The 14,730-nt window shown below is 66.1% G+C and overlaps 1 protein-coding gene across 1 annotated transcript; it reads right to left on the reverse strand.

The window, feature by feature from the left end:
* Positions 1–1,403: 1,403 nt before the first annotated feature.
* On the reverse strand, positions 1,404–14,662 carry RASIP1 (Ras interacting protein 1). Its single transcript, XM_075915146.2, has 12 exons — positions 14,490–14,662; positions 11,204–11,358; positions 10,188–10,765; positions 8,834–9,204; positions 6,903–7,523; positions 6,461–6,498; positions 5,983–6,134; positions 5,708–5,823; positions 5,272–5,512; positions 2,571–2,743; positions 2,199–2,346; positions 1,404–1,854 (listed from the first exon to the last, which is right to left on the reverse strand). The coding sequence occupies exons 2-12, from the start codon at positions 11,335–11,337 to the stop codon at positions 1,655–1,657; spliced, it is 2,772 nt and encodes a 923-aa protein (XP_075771261.2). The 5' UTR covers positions 11,338–11,358; positions 14,490–14,662; the 3' UTR covers positions 1,404–1,654.
* Positions 14,663–14,730: the final 68 nt, after the last annotated feature.

The raw sequence follows: 14,730 nt of genomic DNA on the forward strand, positions 1-14,730 counted from the left end.
CCCGCTCCCTGAGCAAGGGAAAACCCAGGGGTTCTGGCTCTCACGCCCCCCCCTCCCACCTCTAACCACTAGGCCCCACCTCCCTTGCAGAGGCAGGGAGAACCCAGCAGGGGGCATGCAACAACCAGATACCTGAGAGTGGCTTTACTGGGGGGGGGGGGGGCATGTCTGGGAGTCAGAACTCCTGGGTCCTATTTCAGGACCCCACCCGCCGGGCGCTGGCCAGACACAGTCACCGGGACCAGGGTCCCAGACACAGGCTGGTGCCGCTGGGCCCCGACACACTGGGTGCCGTCTGGACACGCCTGTCGGAGCCAGGGGCTGTTATGGGGCAGGGTGTAGGGCAGCCGGGTGCCCTTTGCCCTTTGCCGGCGGCTGCAGTGGGGCGCTGGGGGATCCTGCGACAGGTGGCACCTGTCTTCGGCCGTCCGGCCCAAGCTGGATTTCACTGACACTGCGGATCGCTTTCAGCTGTGCGTATTTAAAGCCAGGCTGATGCCCACCCTGCCCCCAGTGCCTGTCCCTCCCACCCGGCCCCCCAGCCCCACGCTGACGCATGGCAAGATAAACTGCCAAACCAAAAGCAGCCACAGGGCAAAATGTGTGGGGATGGGGTGGGCACTGCCCCCTGCTGGAGAGGGGAGGGGCAGCCAGCCCTCCTGGGTTCCACCCCCCTCTGCGGGGCAGTGGTGTCTAGTGGGCCGAGCAGGGGGGCCTGGGTTCTCTCCTCTCAGCTTTGGGGGGGCTGATCTCCCTCTCTGGGAGTGGGGCATGGGTGCCAAGGGGCACTGGGGGGGCAGGGCTGGGTGCTGGGGGCATGAAGGGACCCGGGGGGGAGGCTGCAGCCCGGCGAGATGAGCTCATGCGTCTTTCCCCAGCTAAAGTTTCCAGCATTAAATCACGCCTGGCCCGACGCCATCAATAAATATAGACCTAGCCAGGCCATGGCTCCGAACGCGCCGGACACCCGGGCCAGCTCCACTCCAACTGCTAGGCACCACTCCCTGTCCCCAGCCAGGCACTGTGCCCAGGCATCCTGGCTCCCAGCACCCACCACTAGGCACCACTCCCCTTTCCCAGCCCGGGCCTGAGCCCAGATATCCTGGCTCCTAGCCCCCCTGCTCTGACTACTAGGTCCCACTCTCCTCCTCCTGCCAGGACCTGTTTTCAGGTGTCCTGGCTCCCAGCCCCCCCAGCTCTGACCACTAGGTCCCACTCCCCTCCCCCAGCCAGGGCCTCTTCTCAGGTGTCCTGGTCCCAACCCCCCTGCTCTGACCACTAGCTCCCATGTCCCTCCCAGCACTGGCGAGCGACCCCAGGAGACCGTGCTCTCCCCATCCCCACCACAAACACACAGGTGGGGGCAGCATTGGTCTGTCCCACACATACTCAGACACCCCCGCTGGGAGGAGCCCCCAGCGCCCCCTGCTGGCAGACACGGGCGCTGACACAGACGTGGTTTATTGCTACACAGTGGTATGGATACACAGTCCCTTCCAAGCCCAGTGGCTGGGAGAACCCACTGGGGTCCCCCATATCCAGGGGGAGACACTTTGGGTTGTATTGGGTTGAAGCCCCCCATAGTCCAGGCCCTGCGACGTCCGACATATGAGGGAGCCCGGGAAGGTGGGCTGGGTGCCGGTGGTGCCAGCGCTCACTGGCTGCCCTCTATCCCGTGGGCTGCCCGCTGGTTGGCTGGCAGCGAGGCCTGCTCCAGGTCCCAGAGGAAGCGGCGCAGACGGCACAGCTGGCGGTGGAGGGCGTCGTCAGTCACCGGTGCCGCGGGGCAGAGCCGGAACCCCTCGCTGGGCAGGATCAGGGGTGGGTGGTCAGAGAAACTTGCGAAGATCTCGCCTGGGGGAGAGGAGAGGGGTGAGAGCTGGCCAGGGCGGCAGGTCGGGGGGGGCTGGTAGAGCTGCCGGGAGCCCCAGGCAGGGCTGGCAGGCACTGTGGGTTGGGATCGAGGGGCAGAGCTAAGGGGGAAGGGGAGGGCTGGAATGGCAGGGGGCCTTGGGTCAAGGTTGAGGGGCACTGGCAGAGTTGGGGAGCCCAGGGCTGGGCTAGCAGGGGAAATTGAAGGGCACTGGCAGAGCTGTGGGGGAGAACAGCCCTGGGCTGGCAGGGTTGAGGGCCGGGGGGCACTGGCAGAGCTGGGGGGGCAGGGCTGCGGGGGGGGAGTGAGGGGCGCGGTCACTCACTGTTCGCTATCTCCTCCCTCTCCTCCGGTGGGGGGCTCCAGACCTCGGGGTACGGGCGGCCCAGCCCCAGGTGGTAGTTGCTCAGCAGATGGTGCAGCTGGGCAGGCGTCAGGGCTGGGTAGTCGCTGCGCAGCCGGGACCAGGTAGCCTGGGGGAGAAGTGGGGGGAGCAGTGGTGAGGTCCAGGGGGAGGAGTGCCCCCCTAGAGGAGAAAGGCCCCATATCCCATCCCCCACGGCCAGAGCCAGCCAGTTCCCACCCTGGGGCTGGGAGGGAGCTGGCGCCCCCTAGAGGGGACAGTCCCCTGCCCCTGCTGAGCCAGCCAGGCCTGCCCTGGGGCCAGTGGGAGCCAGCGCCCCCTGGAGGCCGTCACCTTGACCAGGCTGGTCTTGGGGATGCAGAGCAGGTTGGCGGTGGTGGAGAGCTTGCGGAAGAACTCGGCGGCGATGTCGCCCAGCCCCACGCCCTGCAGCCAGTCCAGCACCATGTCCAGGTTGGTGCGGATCTGCACGGCCTTCGCCCACTGGTAGAAGGGCCCCCCGGTGCCTGGCAAGGGAGCAGGATACTCAGTCACACCAGGGCGGGGCTGGATGGGACACCCAGGGCAGCTGGGACTTGATCCCGCCATCCAGCCAGCCTCCCTGTCAGCACCCCATGCATCCGTCCATCCATCTGACCCCCATCCATCCACCTGGCCCATTATCCATCCTCCCAACCCCCATCCATCCTCCCATCCCCCCATCTATCCACCTGACCGACTATCCACCCGAACCCCCATCCATCCTCCCAACCCCCCGTCTATCCACCCAACCCCCCATCTATCCACCCGACCCCCCATCTATCCCAACCCCCCCATCCACCCAACCCCTCATCTATCCACCTGACCCACTATCCACCTGACCCCCCCATCCATCCTCCCAACCCCCCATCCATCCTCCCAACCCCCCATCCATCCACCCAACCCCCATCCATCCACCCAACCCCCCATCTATCCACCTGACCGACTATCCACCCGAACCCCCATCCATCCTCCCAACCCCCCATCTATCCACCCGACCCCCCACCCCCCATCCATCCTCCCAACCCCCATCCATCCACCCAACCCCCATCTATCCACCTGACCCACTATCCACCTGACCCCCATCCATCCTCCCAACCCCCATCCATCCACCCAATCCCCCATCTATCCACCTGACCCCCCATCCATCCTCCCAACCCCCCATCCATCCACCCCCACCCCCCCATCCATCCTCCCAACCCCCCATCTATCCACCTGACCGACTATCCACCCGAACCCCCATCCATCCTCCCAACCCCCCATCTATCCACCCGACCCCCCATCCATCCACCCAACCCCCCATCTATCCACCTGACCGACTATCCACCCGACCCCCCATCCATCCACCTGGCCCATTATCCATCCTCCCAACCCCCCATCCATCCTCCCAACCCCCCATCTATCCACCTGACCCACTATCCAGCCGACCCCCCATCCATCCTCCCAACCCCCCATCTATCCACCTGACCGACTATCCAGCCGACCCCCCATCCATCCTCCCAACCCCCCATCTATCCACCTGACCCACTATCCACCCGACCCCCCATCCATCCTCCCAACCCCCCATGTATCCACCTGACCCACTATCCACCCAACCCCCCATCTATCCACCCAACCCCCCATCTATCCACCTGACCGACTATCCACCCGACCCCCATCCATCCTCCCAACCCCCCGTCTATCCACCCAACCCCCCATCTATCCACCTGACCGACTATCCACCCGACCCCCCATCCATCCTCCCAACCCCCCATCCATCCTCCCAACCCCCCATCTATCCACCTGACCGACTATCCACCCAACCCCCCATCTATCCACCCGACCCACTATCCACCCGACCTCCATCCATCCATCCATCCAACTGACCCCCATCCATCCTCCCAACCCCCCATCCATCCACCTGGCCCATTATCCATCTTCCCAACCCCCCATCCATCCACCTGACCCCGCATCCGTCCACCTGACCCTCCCATCCATCCACCTGGGCCACTGTCCAAGCATCCACCCATCCAACCCCCCCCGTACATGCACCCGACCCCCATCCATCCACCCGAACCCCCATCCATCCATCCACCCGACCTCCATCCATCCATCCATCCATCCCCACCCCCCCCCATCAATCTCCCCAACCTCCTATCCATTCACCTATCCATCCACCCGACCCCCAATGCGTCCATCCATATACTCAACCCCCCATCCATCTAACCCCTCATCCATCCACCTGACCCCCCCATCCACCCACCCACCTATCTACCTGACCCACCATCCATCCATCCACAAACCCACGCACCCACCCACCTAACCACCTGTCCATCCACTGGACCATCCATCCTCCAGCTCCCCAACCTTCCATTCTCCACCCACCCCTGCACCCCTCATCCATCCTTGATTCCACCCACTTCCCCACCCAGCACGAGACACGAGGATCACCAGGAGCATGGTCTGGAGTAGGCTATGAGATGGGAGGGGGGAGCAGAAGTAGGGGAAGAAGGAGCCAGGGACCAAGAGTGGGAGAAGGGGAGGGCACCAGACATAGGGCTGGGAAGAGTCCAGACTCGGGGCAGCCCCGGGAACCCCCTATTGCCCCCCGGGATCATCCCTTCCCAACTCCACAGATTTCCTGCCCCCCCCCACACGCTGTCTGATCCCCCCTCCCCACACAACCGTGTCCTTCTCCCAGCCCCTCCCCCTCCCAGCCCCACCCCTCCTGCCATCGTTCCTGGTGGGGGTTGGGAGGAGCCAGCTGTTTCCGGCCCTGCCTGGAGCCCAAAGCAGGAAGGAGCTGCCTTCCTGCTGCTCCTGGGGCTGGACAATGGGAGGAAATGGGGGTGGGGGCGGCTGAGAGTTGGGCCGCCTGTGATTCACTCTGGCTAATGAGAAAGGAGCCTTTGTCAGATCTGGGGTGAGAACCCAGGAGTCCAGGCTCTGAGACTCCCTCCCTGCTCTAACCACTAGTCCCCAGGCCCCTCCCAGAGCCATGGAGAGAACCCAGGCATCCTGGTCCCCAGCCACTCACCTCTCTCCATGAGCGTGTTGAAGAGGGAGGCGTTGGAGAAGAAAAAGAGGTAGCCAAACGTCTGGGATACCAGATCGGGGTGTAGCTCACACTCCCGGGTCAACTCCAGTGTGGCCTGGTAGATGGCCAGGGTGCCACGGATGCCCTCGGGCATGCTGCTCAGCTCCTGGGCGTGAGACAGGTCCGCTGTGGCAGTGAAGGGGTTACTGTCCAGCAGGGCTGGCAGGGCAGAGTACAGCGTCTGTGCAGGAAGGAAAGGGTTAAACACAGGGCAGGGGCTACGCAAAGCCAACAGGACACTAGGGGGCGCTGTGCTGTAGGGTGCAGTGCCAGCAGGGGGCGCTCTCCTCTGGCAGGCGGGATGGGCCCCAATACCCCAGGGTGGCCCTAGGGGGTGCTGTGTTGCAGGCGACCCAGCAGGGGGCGCTGAGCTCACCTTGGTCAGGTAATACACCGACTGCTGGAACGTCGACATGATGACCTCATCCAGCACCACCATGGCCTCATCGCAGGTTTCCAGGTCGCTGGACAGCAAAGCATCATGGGAACTTCCTGGAGAGGACAAAGGGGGCCGGCCGTGGGGCTCTGTGAGCCTTGCTCCCATTGGGGAGAGACCCAAGTGTCCAGGCTCCTAGGCCCACCCCCCAGCTCTAACCACTAGCCTCCACTTCCTTCCCAGAGCTGGGGTGAGAACCCAGGCCTCCCACTTACCCTCCAGGTCGAGTTCTTTCTCCATGTCCAGCACTTTCTTCTGGACCAAGTTGAGCAGCTCCATGGCGTTGGCCATCCAGAGCATCAGAGGGCGCAAGTCAGCTGCCACCTCTTCTATGCTGAGCGCCCCCACCTGGCCCTTGTCCTGCTGGCTGGAAGGCAGAGAGGGGCCGGGGGAGTGGCTGGGGGATTGTCGGAGAGTTTAACCCGCACGGCTGGGCCACCCTCCCACCGCCCGAGCCCCCTGGCACCCTGCTGCTATACTCAGCCAGGAAAGGGTTAACGGCCCCTCTGGGGTGGGTGCAGGGCCTGGGTATCCGGGGACCCCCTCGCCCAGTGCTAGGGTGCAGCCCTCTGGGTGGGGCTGGAGTCCAAGGGCAGAGCACCCCCTACTTGGCCTGCTGCAGCAGCGGGGTGTGCCATGGGGAACTCCCACCCCCAGGGTGGGGTGCGGCGGGGGCCCCTGGGTCTCACTCACTTCTCCGGCTGCCGGTCCCCGACCTCCTTGATCTTCTCCTGGCGGGAAAGAAAGACCTGGTCTGGAACTAGCTTTGGGGCTGCTGTCACGCTCCCCCGGCCCTGCCCCACGATACACAAGGGGCTCTCAGCCCTGTCCCCACCCTGGGCTCCATACGGGGACCCCACCCCCACTCCTGGCCCCACCTTGGGATACACAAGGGATCAGGGCTTCCGGGAAGTGGGGCACTTGTGCGGCCGCTCGGAGAGATTTAAATGCTGCCCAGAGATTAGCAGAGTGCCCGCAGCCACGGTTGTTTGTGCGGGTGGTGCACATCCACACATGCCTCAGTGTGCATAGAAAAATTATTCCACACATGGACGGAAAGGCTCAGAGGGAACATTACCAGGCACCTCCACTCCCCTCCCCCACCCCCTCCGCACTCCCGGAGCTCCCCCTTTACCCAGACAGCCTCCTTGACTAGCTGGGCCATCCTGGTCACCAGCCGGGGGAGGTGGCTGGGCTCCAGCACGCGCGTGGAGTGTTCCAGGCACAGGCCCAGGAGGAAAGCCGGGGCCAGGTTGAAGGTGGTGGCTCCCTGGAGCCGGATGATCTCTCTCAGCAGCGCCTCCTCCTCCTGGGGCCGGTAGCGCAGCTCGGGCTCCCGGCTCTCCACATAGGCCTGAAAAGCGTCCTGCCTCTCCTGCAGGGAGCGCCCGCAGGCCTGGCACGAGAAAGCGCCTGCCAGCCCGGGCGAGGCCCATGGCCGGGGCAGCCAGGCCGGCCGAGGCTGGGGAGCCCGGGGGTCTTTGTACATGAGGAGGAAGTGCTGGCCCAGTCCCAGCAGGTCGCCGGGGTGCAGCTTGGCCTCGCGCACCAGGGCCCCCCCGTTGAGGGTGACAGTCGCCCCCCGGAAGGGCCGCACCAGGGCCGCCCCCGTGGCCAGCTCAGCCTCCCGCACGCAGCAGTGACGGGGCAGGATGTCTGGGGCAGAGAGGAAAGTGTCCACGTAGCCCCCCTTGTCGGGCTGGGGGCGGCGCCCGAAGACATGCCGGCGCCGGGTCATCACGTAGATCACAAAATCCTAAGGCCGGGGAGAGAGGGGGAAACGGTGTCAAGGCATGGGACTGGCATTGAAAACGGGCCAGCCCTGCCCTCGGGGCGAAAATCGGCACTCCCGCCACACCACCCCCATACTCTGGGGAGAATGGGCTCTACCGTTGCACCCCCCCCAATCTGTGTGGGCAATGGGCTCCCCCGCTACACCACCCCCATACTCTGGGGGACAATGGGCTCCCCCGCTGCACCACCCCCATACTCTGGGGGAGAATGGGCTCTACCGTTGCACCCCCCCCAGTCTGTGTGGGCAATGGGCTCCCCCGCTACACCACCCCCATACTCTGGGGGACAATGGGCTCCCCCGCTGCACCACCCCCATACTCTGGGGGACAATGGGCTCCCCCGCTGCACCACCCCCATACTCTGGGGGACAATGGGCTCTCCCACTGCACCACTCCCATACTCTGGGGGGCCATAGGTTTTCCCACTGGGTCATCCCCACCCTCTATGGAGGGAATGGGTTCTCCTCTCCAGCCACCCCTGCCCTCCAAGGGGTGAATAGACTCTCCCACCACCACCCTGCTACCCCCACCCTCTGGAGGAGAATGGGCTCTCTTGGTGCCACACACTTGCTTTCTGGAGAGGAATGGGCCCTCCCACGCTTGGGGTGGGGAATGGGCTGTCCCAGGCACCCCCCTATTTTCTGTGGTAAATAGGACTCCCCCATGCTTGGCTCCCTTGTATGGCTGGGTAACATGGGCTCTCCAGGATTCATTTTCTATGGCAAAATGGGACCTGCCACCCGCTTGCTCGCTGCTTAACAGTGGCGGGGAGCAAATCGTCCTGGGTGTTGGGGTCGCGGTGCCCCTGCTCCGCCCCATCCCCTGCAGCCTACTGCCCCACCCGGAACCCCCGCCCCGCTGTCTGCATCCGAGCACCCCCTGCTGGCCCTCCCCTGCTCCCTGCACCCCAGTGCCCCCTGGTGGACCCCGTTCTGCTCCCTACAGACCAGCGCCCTCTGCTGGACCCCTGCCCCACTCCCTATACCCCAGTGCTCCCTGCTGGGCCCCCGCCTGCTCCCTGCACCCCAGTGCTCCCTGCTGGGCCCCCGCCTGCTCCCTGCACCCCAGTGCTCCCTGCTGGGCCCCTGCCTTCTCCCTGCACCCCAGTGCTCCCTGCTGGGCCCCCGCCTGCTCCCTGCACCCCAGTGCTCCCTGCTGGGCCCCTGCCTTCTCCCTGCACCCCAGTGCTCCCTGCTGGCCCTCCCCTGGCTGCTCCCAGCGCCCCCTGGTGGACCCCGCCCCGCTCCCTACACTCCGCCGCCCCCTGCCCTACCTGCTTGTCATAGCCGAGCAGCAGCAGGAAGTAGGGGTGCTGCGTGGGGGGCTGGATCAGGCACTGGGACAGCTGCTCCAGGCTGGCCCCATCCGGTGGCTCCTCTTCCTCCCCTGGCTTGGTGCCTTCGTCTGCCAGCTCTGCCTCCTGGGCTGGGGCCGGCTCGCACTCCTGCTCCTCTCCGGCCGGCCCCGCCTCGGCGCCTGCCATGCTCAGCACGGCCTTGCGCTCGCGCCGCTTGCGGGCGCTCAGGTTCATGTCGCTGATGCTGCGGCGCAGGGACAGGTTGTCGGCCCGCTCCTTGGGCGCTGGGCCCCCCGAGGCCGCTCGCGAGCGGCTCTTCTGCAGGCGCCGCGCCTGGGCGTTGATACCTGGGGGGAAAGAAGCGGGGAGTGTCGGAGGGGGCTGGCTGTCTCCCCATCCCTGGGGGCTCTGGACATCCCCAGCTCGGTTCCATGCTCTGGGGGTAACCGGGAGCACAGGGGCTCCAAGCCAGGAAATAGTTTAACTGAGGGACCCCAAAGCTCTGAATATGGGGACAACGGTGGGCACCATGGCTCTAAATTGGGGAATGACCAAGGGGCCCTGTGGCTCCCAGCCTGGGACAACCAGAGGAGGGTGACCCATGGCATGTGGCCTCTCATGATTGGGGGAGATGTCTCGTAGCTCCTGGCCTGAGGTGACCGGGGGTGGGTGTCCCATGGCTTCTGGCCTGGGACGACCGGGGGAGGGTGTCCCGTGGCACCTGGCCTGGGGCGACCGGGGGAGGGTGTCCCATGGCTCCTGGCCTGAGGTGACCGGGGGAGGGTGTCCCATGGCTTCTGGCCTGGAATGACTGGGGGAGGGTGTCCCGTGGCTCCTGGCCTGGGACGACCGTGGGAGGGTGTCCCGTGGCTCCTGGCCTGGGGCGACCGGGGGCGGGTGTCCAGTGGCTCCTGGCCTGGGGCGACCGGGGGCAGGTGTCCCGTGGCTCCTGGCCTGGGACGACCGGGGGAGGGTGTCCCGTGGCTCCTGGCCTGGGGTGACCGGGGGAGGGTGTCCCGTAGCTCCTGGCCTGGGACGACCGGGGGAGGGTGTCCCGTGGCTCCTGGCCTGGGACGACCGGGGGAGGGTGTACCGTGGCTCCTGGCCTGGGGCGACCGGGAGAGAGTGTCCCGTGGCTCCTGGCCTGGGGTGACCGGGGGAGGGTGTCCTGTGGCTCTTGGCCTGGGGCGACCGGGGGAGGGTGTCCCATGGCACCTGGCCTGGGATGACCGGGGGAGGGTGTCCCGTGGCTCCTGGCCTGGGATGACCGGGGGAGGGTGTCCCGTGGCACCTGGCCTGGGATGATGTGGGGATTGGAGCGTGACCTCACCCGCCGTCTCATTATCCTCGGCCTCACTGGCCCGCTCCACCTCGCGCCGCCGGCGCACCTCGAAGCGCCGTGACAGGCCGGCCTTGGGCTTCCACACGTCCTGCAGCACCAGGGGCCGCTCGGTGTCGCCCACCGGGCGCAGGTGCTCGGCCTGCCAGGCCCCGCCGGGCCCCTCGAAGCGCCCCACCACGTCGCACAGCACGTAGCCCCCCTCCTCCTCCTCCGGCGCCACCCCGTAGCGCTCCAGCGCCTCCCGCACCAGCTGGCGCGCCGTGGAGCGGGGCGTGGCCAGCACGCTCTTGTAGTTGGCCCCCCGCGAGATGGCTCCCCCAAAGATCTTCAGGATGCCCGGCAGCTGGGGCTGGCTGGACAGCTCCACCAGGTCCTCGGGCACTGGGTCGATCAGCTCCGCCAGCTTCTTCTCGCTGCCCCAGCGCCCGCCCCCCGCCCCTGCCCCGCTGCTGGTGCTGCGGTGGAACAGGTTGGAGAGGCGCTTGTGGCGGCCTGCCTTGGCCTTGCCGGGGGGTCGCAGCTCCACTGTCTCGCTGCCCCGGCTGGCCGTGTCCGACGAGGTGGACCTGGGGAGGGAAGGCAGGAGGCCAAGCTAGATGGGCCCGTTGCTCTGAGCAGAGGTGGGAGGCCGGGGGCTGATCCAGGGGGCGTGATATGGGGTAGCTGAGCTGTGGGGGTATTCCAAGGGGGCAGGGTGGAGTGTGGGATGGGAGTACCCAGGCTGCGGGCTGCTCCGAGGGGCAGGAGAGGGCGTGATACCAGGGTAGATGGCAGTGTCTCCTCTAGTCCTTTCCTTCCATGTGTGGAATACATTTTACGTGCCCTGAGGCCTGCGCGGGTGTGCACCACCCGTAGAAACAAGACCTAGCTGGGGGCGCTCTGCTAATCAGCCGGGTGGCATCGGACTCTCTTCCGAGCGGCCGCCCCAAGTGCCCAGCTTACAGGGAACCCGGGCAGATGGGCCCTGGGCAGCCGCAGGGGGGCAGGAGGGAGGGGGCTGGTACCTGACGGAGCCCACGCTCGGCCAGCGGCGGCTCATCTTGGCAAAGTGTTTCTTGGGCGAGTTGATCCAAAGGCCGACGGGGAAGTGGAGTTTCCCAAAGCGGGGGCTGCCCTCCTTCCGCTCCTCTGAGAACATGGTGGTGGCAGCACCGGGCACCTGTGGGGACAACACAGCGGCTGGCAGAGCGTCGGTGCGGGCGTGGCACAGACTGTGTGGGAGCGGGCAGCCAGAACCAGCAGGGGGTGCTGACGAGGGGCCAGGAGGCTGCAGACGGTGAGGGTGGAGGCGACTGGAAGGTTTTGGGGGACAGTGGGTGATGGGAGGGGGAGTGTCGGGGAGCAGAGGTGTTGGTGGATGTTGAGGGTAGGTTGGGGCTGGGATGTTGGGGTAAGCGGAGGATGTTGGGGAGCAGGACAGTGGGAGGTGGGGGACGATGGGGTGAGTGGGGGAGGGGGAGTAGTTGGGGGCTGGAAAGTTGGGGTAAGTGGGAGAGGGGTAGGTTGAGAGCTGGGACATTGGAGCGAGCGGGGGCGGGAGAATAGGGGGCTGGAAAGTTGGGGTGAACGGGGGAGGGGTAGGTTGGGTCTGGGAAGTTGGGTGAGTGGGGGAGGGGTAGGTTGGGTCTGGGAAGTTGGAAGAGTGGGGGAGGGGTAGGTTGGGTCTGGGAAGTTGGAAGAGTGAAGGTTGGGGGGAAGGGATGAGTGGGGGAGGGGGAGGTTGGGTCTGGGAAGTTGGGTGAGTGGGGGAGGGGTAGGTTGGGTCTGGGAAGTTGGGTGAGTGGGGGAGGGGTAAGTTGGGACTGGGAAGTTGGGTGAGTGGGGGAGGGGTAGGTTGGGACTGGGAAGTTGGGTGAGTGGGGGAGGGGTAGGTTGGGGCTGGGAAGTTGGATGAGTGGGGGAGGGGTAGGTTGGGGCTGGGAAGTTGGGATGAGTGGGGGAGGGGTAGGTTGGGGCTGGGAAGTTGGGATGAGTGGGGGAGGGGTAGGTTGGGGCTGGGAAGTTGGGATGAGTGGGGGAGGGGTAGGTTGGGGCTGGGAAGTTGGGTGAGTGGGGGAGGGGTAGGTTGGGTCTGGGAAGTTGGGATGAGTGGGGGAGGGGTAGGTTGGGGCTGGGAGTTGGGTGAGTGGGGGAGGGGGTTGGGGCTGGGAAGTTGGGTGAGTGGGGGAGGGGTAAGTTGGGACTGGGAAGTTGGGTGAGTGGGGGAGGGTAGGTTGGGGCTGGGAAGTTGGGATGAGTGGGGGAGGGGTAGGTTGGGGCTGGGAAGTTGGGATGAGTGGGGGAGGGGTAGGTTGGGGCTGGGAAGTTGGGATGAGTGGGGAGAGGTAGGTTGGGGCTGGGAAGTTGGGATGAGTGGGGGAGGGGTAGGTTGGGGCTGGGAAGTTGGGATGAGTGGGGGAGAGGTAGGTTGGGGCTGGGAAGTTGGGATGAGTGGGGGAGGGGTAGGTTGGGGCTGGGAAGTTGGGATGAGTGGGGGAGGGGTAGGTTGGGGCTGGGAAGTTGGGATGAGTGGGGGAGGGGTAGGTTGGGGTGAATGGGCGAGGGGGCAGCCTGAGGGTTGTGATATTGGGGTGACCGAGGGATGGGGAGTGGGTTGGGGGCTGCAGGGAGGGAGCATGTGTCAGAGTTGCTGCTCGGGGGAGGGGAGTGAGGGTCTCTGGGTGGGGGAGATGCTCCAGGTCTCTGAGGGGTGGGGGGGAAGAGAGTCATCACCCTGGGGCTCAATGGGGTTGTTAATGCCCCCCACAGACTCGCACCCCACAGTGACACCCCCCAACCCTCCAGTCCTACACATGCCCTCCAGCTGGTGAGGAGAGGGCTGAGGTCAGAATCTAGACTAGGGAGGGAACCCAGGAGTCCTGGCTCCCAGCCCCTCCCTCCCCGACCCCTAACTCCCCTCTCTCCCCAGCTCTGGGCCTACCAGCCCACAGGCAGTGGCTTCCACCCATTTAGACTTGGCTACAAGCTCCCCTCCTGCTCCACCCCAGAGACAGCTGCATGGGGGGTGGGGGTGGAATCCATGAAGGTGGAGGGAGCCCAGAGCCATCCCAGGCCATAACACTTCCCCCTCGTCCAGGGCGAGGTCTCGGGACAGGGGCACCACACTGGGGGGAAACTGCCCCAGACTGGGTGGAGAGTGGGGGCTAGTGGTTAGAGCGGTGGGGGGGGAGGGGAAAGCCAGGACCCCTGGGCTATGTGCCTTAGGATGGGTGGAGAGTGGGGGCTAGTGGTTAGAGCGGTGGGGGGAGGAGGGGAAAGCCAGGACTCCTGGGCTATGTGCCTTAGGATGGGTGGAGAGTGGGGGCTAGTGGTTAGAGCGGTGGGGGGGGAGGGGAAAGCCAGGACCCCTGGGCTGTGTGCCCCAGGCTGGGTGGACAGTGGGAGCTAGTGGTTAGAGCGGTGGGGGGGAGGGGAAAGCCAGGACTCCTGGGCTGTGTGCCCCAGGCTGGGTGGAGAGTGGGGGCTAGTGGTTAGAGCGGTGGGGGGGAGGGGAAAGCCAGGACTCCTGGGCTGTGTGCCTTAGGCTGGGTGGAGAGTGGGGGCTAGTGGTTAGAGCGGTGGGGGGAGGAGGGGAAAGCCAGGACTCCTGGGCTATGTGCCTTAGGCTGGGTGGAGAGTGGGGGCTAGTGGTTAGAGCGGTGGGGGGAGGAGGGGAAAGCCAGGACTCCTGGGCTATGTGCCTTAGGCTGGGTGGAGAGTGGGGGCTAGTGGTTAGAGCGGTGGGGGGGGGGAGGGGAAAGCCAGGACTCCTGGGCTATGTGCCTTAGGCTGGGTGGAGAGTGGGGGCTAGTGGTTAGAGCGGTGGGGGGAGGGGAAAGCCAGGACTCCTGGGCTGTGTGCCCCAGGCTGGGTGGACAGTGGGAGCTAGTGGTTAGAGCGGTGGGGGGAGGGGAAAGCCAGGACCCCTGGGCTATGTGCCTTAGGCTGGGTGGAGAGTGGGGGCTAGTGGTTAGAGCGGTGGGGGGAGGGGAAAGCCAGGACTCCTGGGTTCTCTCTGAGCTCTGGAGCCCCCAGTTCCCCACCTCACCCCATCTTATCACAGCTGGCTGGCCCCTGGATCGCCCTCGATTCTGGCCACGGCTCACCTCATTTCACCCCTCCCCCGCCTGACCTCCCGAATTACCCTCTCTGCCCCTCCCCGCACATTGCACCCCCTCCCTGTGCTCCCTGCCCCCCCATCCCCTCCCTCCGGCTGCCCCCCTCACGCCGTGCCCCTCCCTCACGTCACCCCACGGCCCCGATCACCCCACGCCGCCCCCCATCTCCCCCCTTGTCCCGCTGCGCCGTTACCCCGTCCCGTCGGGGGGCCGGGCGTCTCCTCTCCTGGGCTCCGCTCCCTCGCTCAGCTGCAGCCTGGGGGCTGCCCCGCCCGCCCCATGGCCCCTCGGTGGGGCGCGACCCCCAGCCCAGCCCCAGCTCTGCGGCCAGCCCGCTGCGCTGCCAGGCTCTGAGCGCGGATTTCCCCGGTCCCCGCCCGGCCCGCTGGGGGGGGGGGCAGGAAAAGGAGCCGGGCCAGGAAGCGGGGCCCCTC

Source organism: Pelodiscus sinensis, chromosome 18 (assembly GCF_052426305.1).
Source record: "Pelodiscus sinensis isolate ZL-2025 chromosome 18, ASM5242630v1, whole genome shotgun sequence".
Lineage (NCBI taxonomy): Eukaryota > Metazoa > Chordata > Testudines > Trionychidae > Pelodiscus > Pelodiscus sinensis.

Coding starts and splice junctions, on each gene's coding strand:
- RASIP1 (XM_075915146.2), bottom strand. CDS start 11,337: ATGTTCTCAGAGGAGCGGAAGGAGGGCAGCCCCCGCTTTGGGAAACTC. Junction 5,513..5,707: donor CGGTGTATTACCTGACCAAG/GTGAGCTCAGCG, acceptor CTTCCTGCACAG/ACGCTGTACTCTGCCCTGCC. Junction 2,744..5,271: donor CAACACGCTCATGGAGAGAG/GTGAGTGGCTGG, acceptor CTCCCTTGCCAG/GCACCGGGGGGCCCTTCTAC.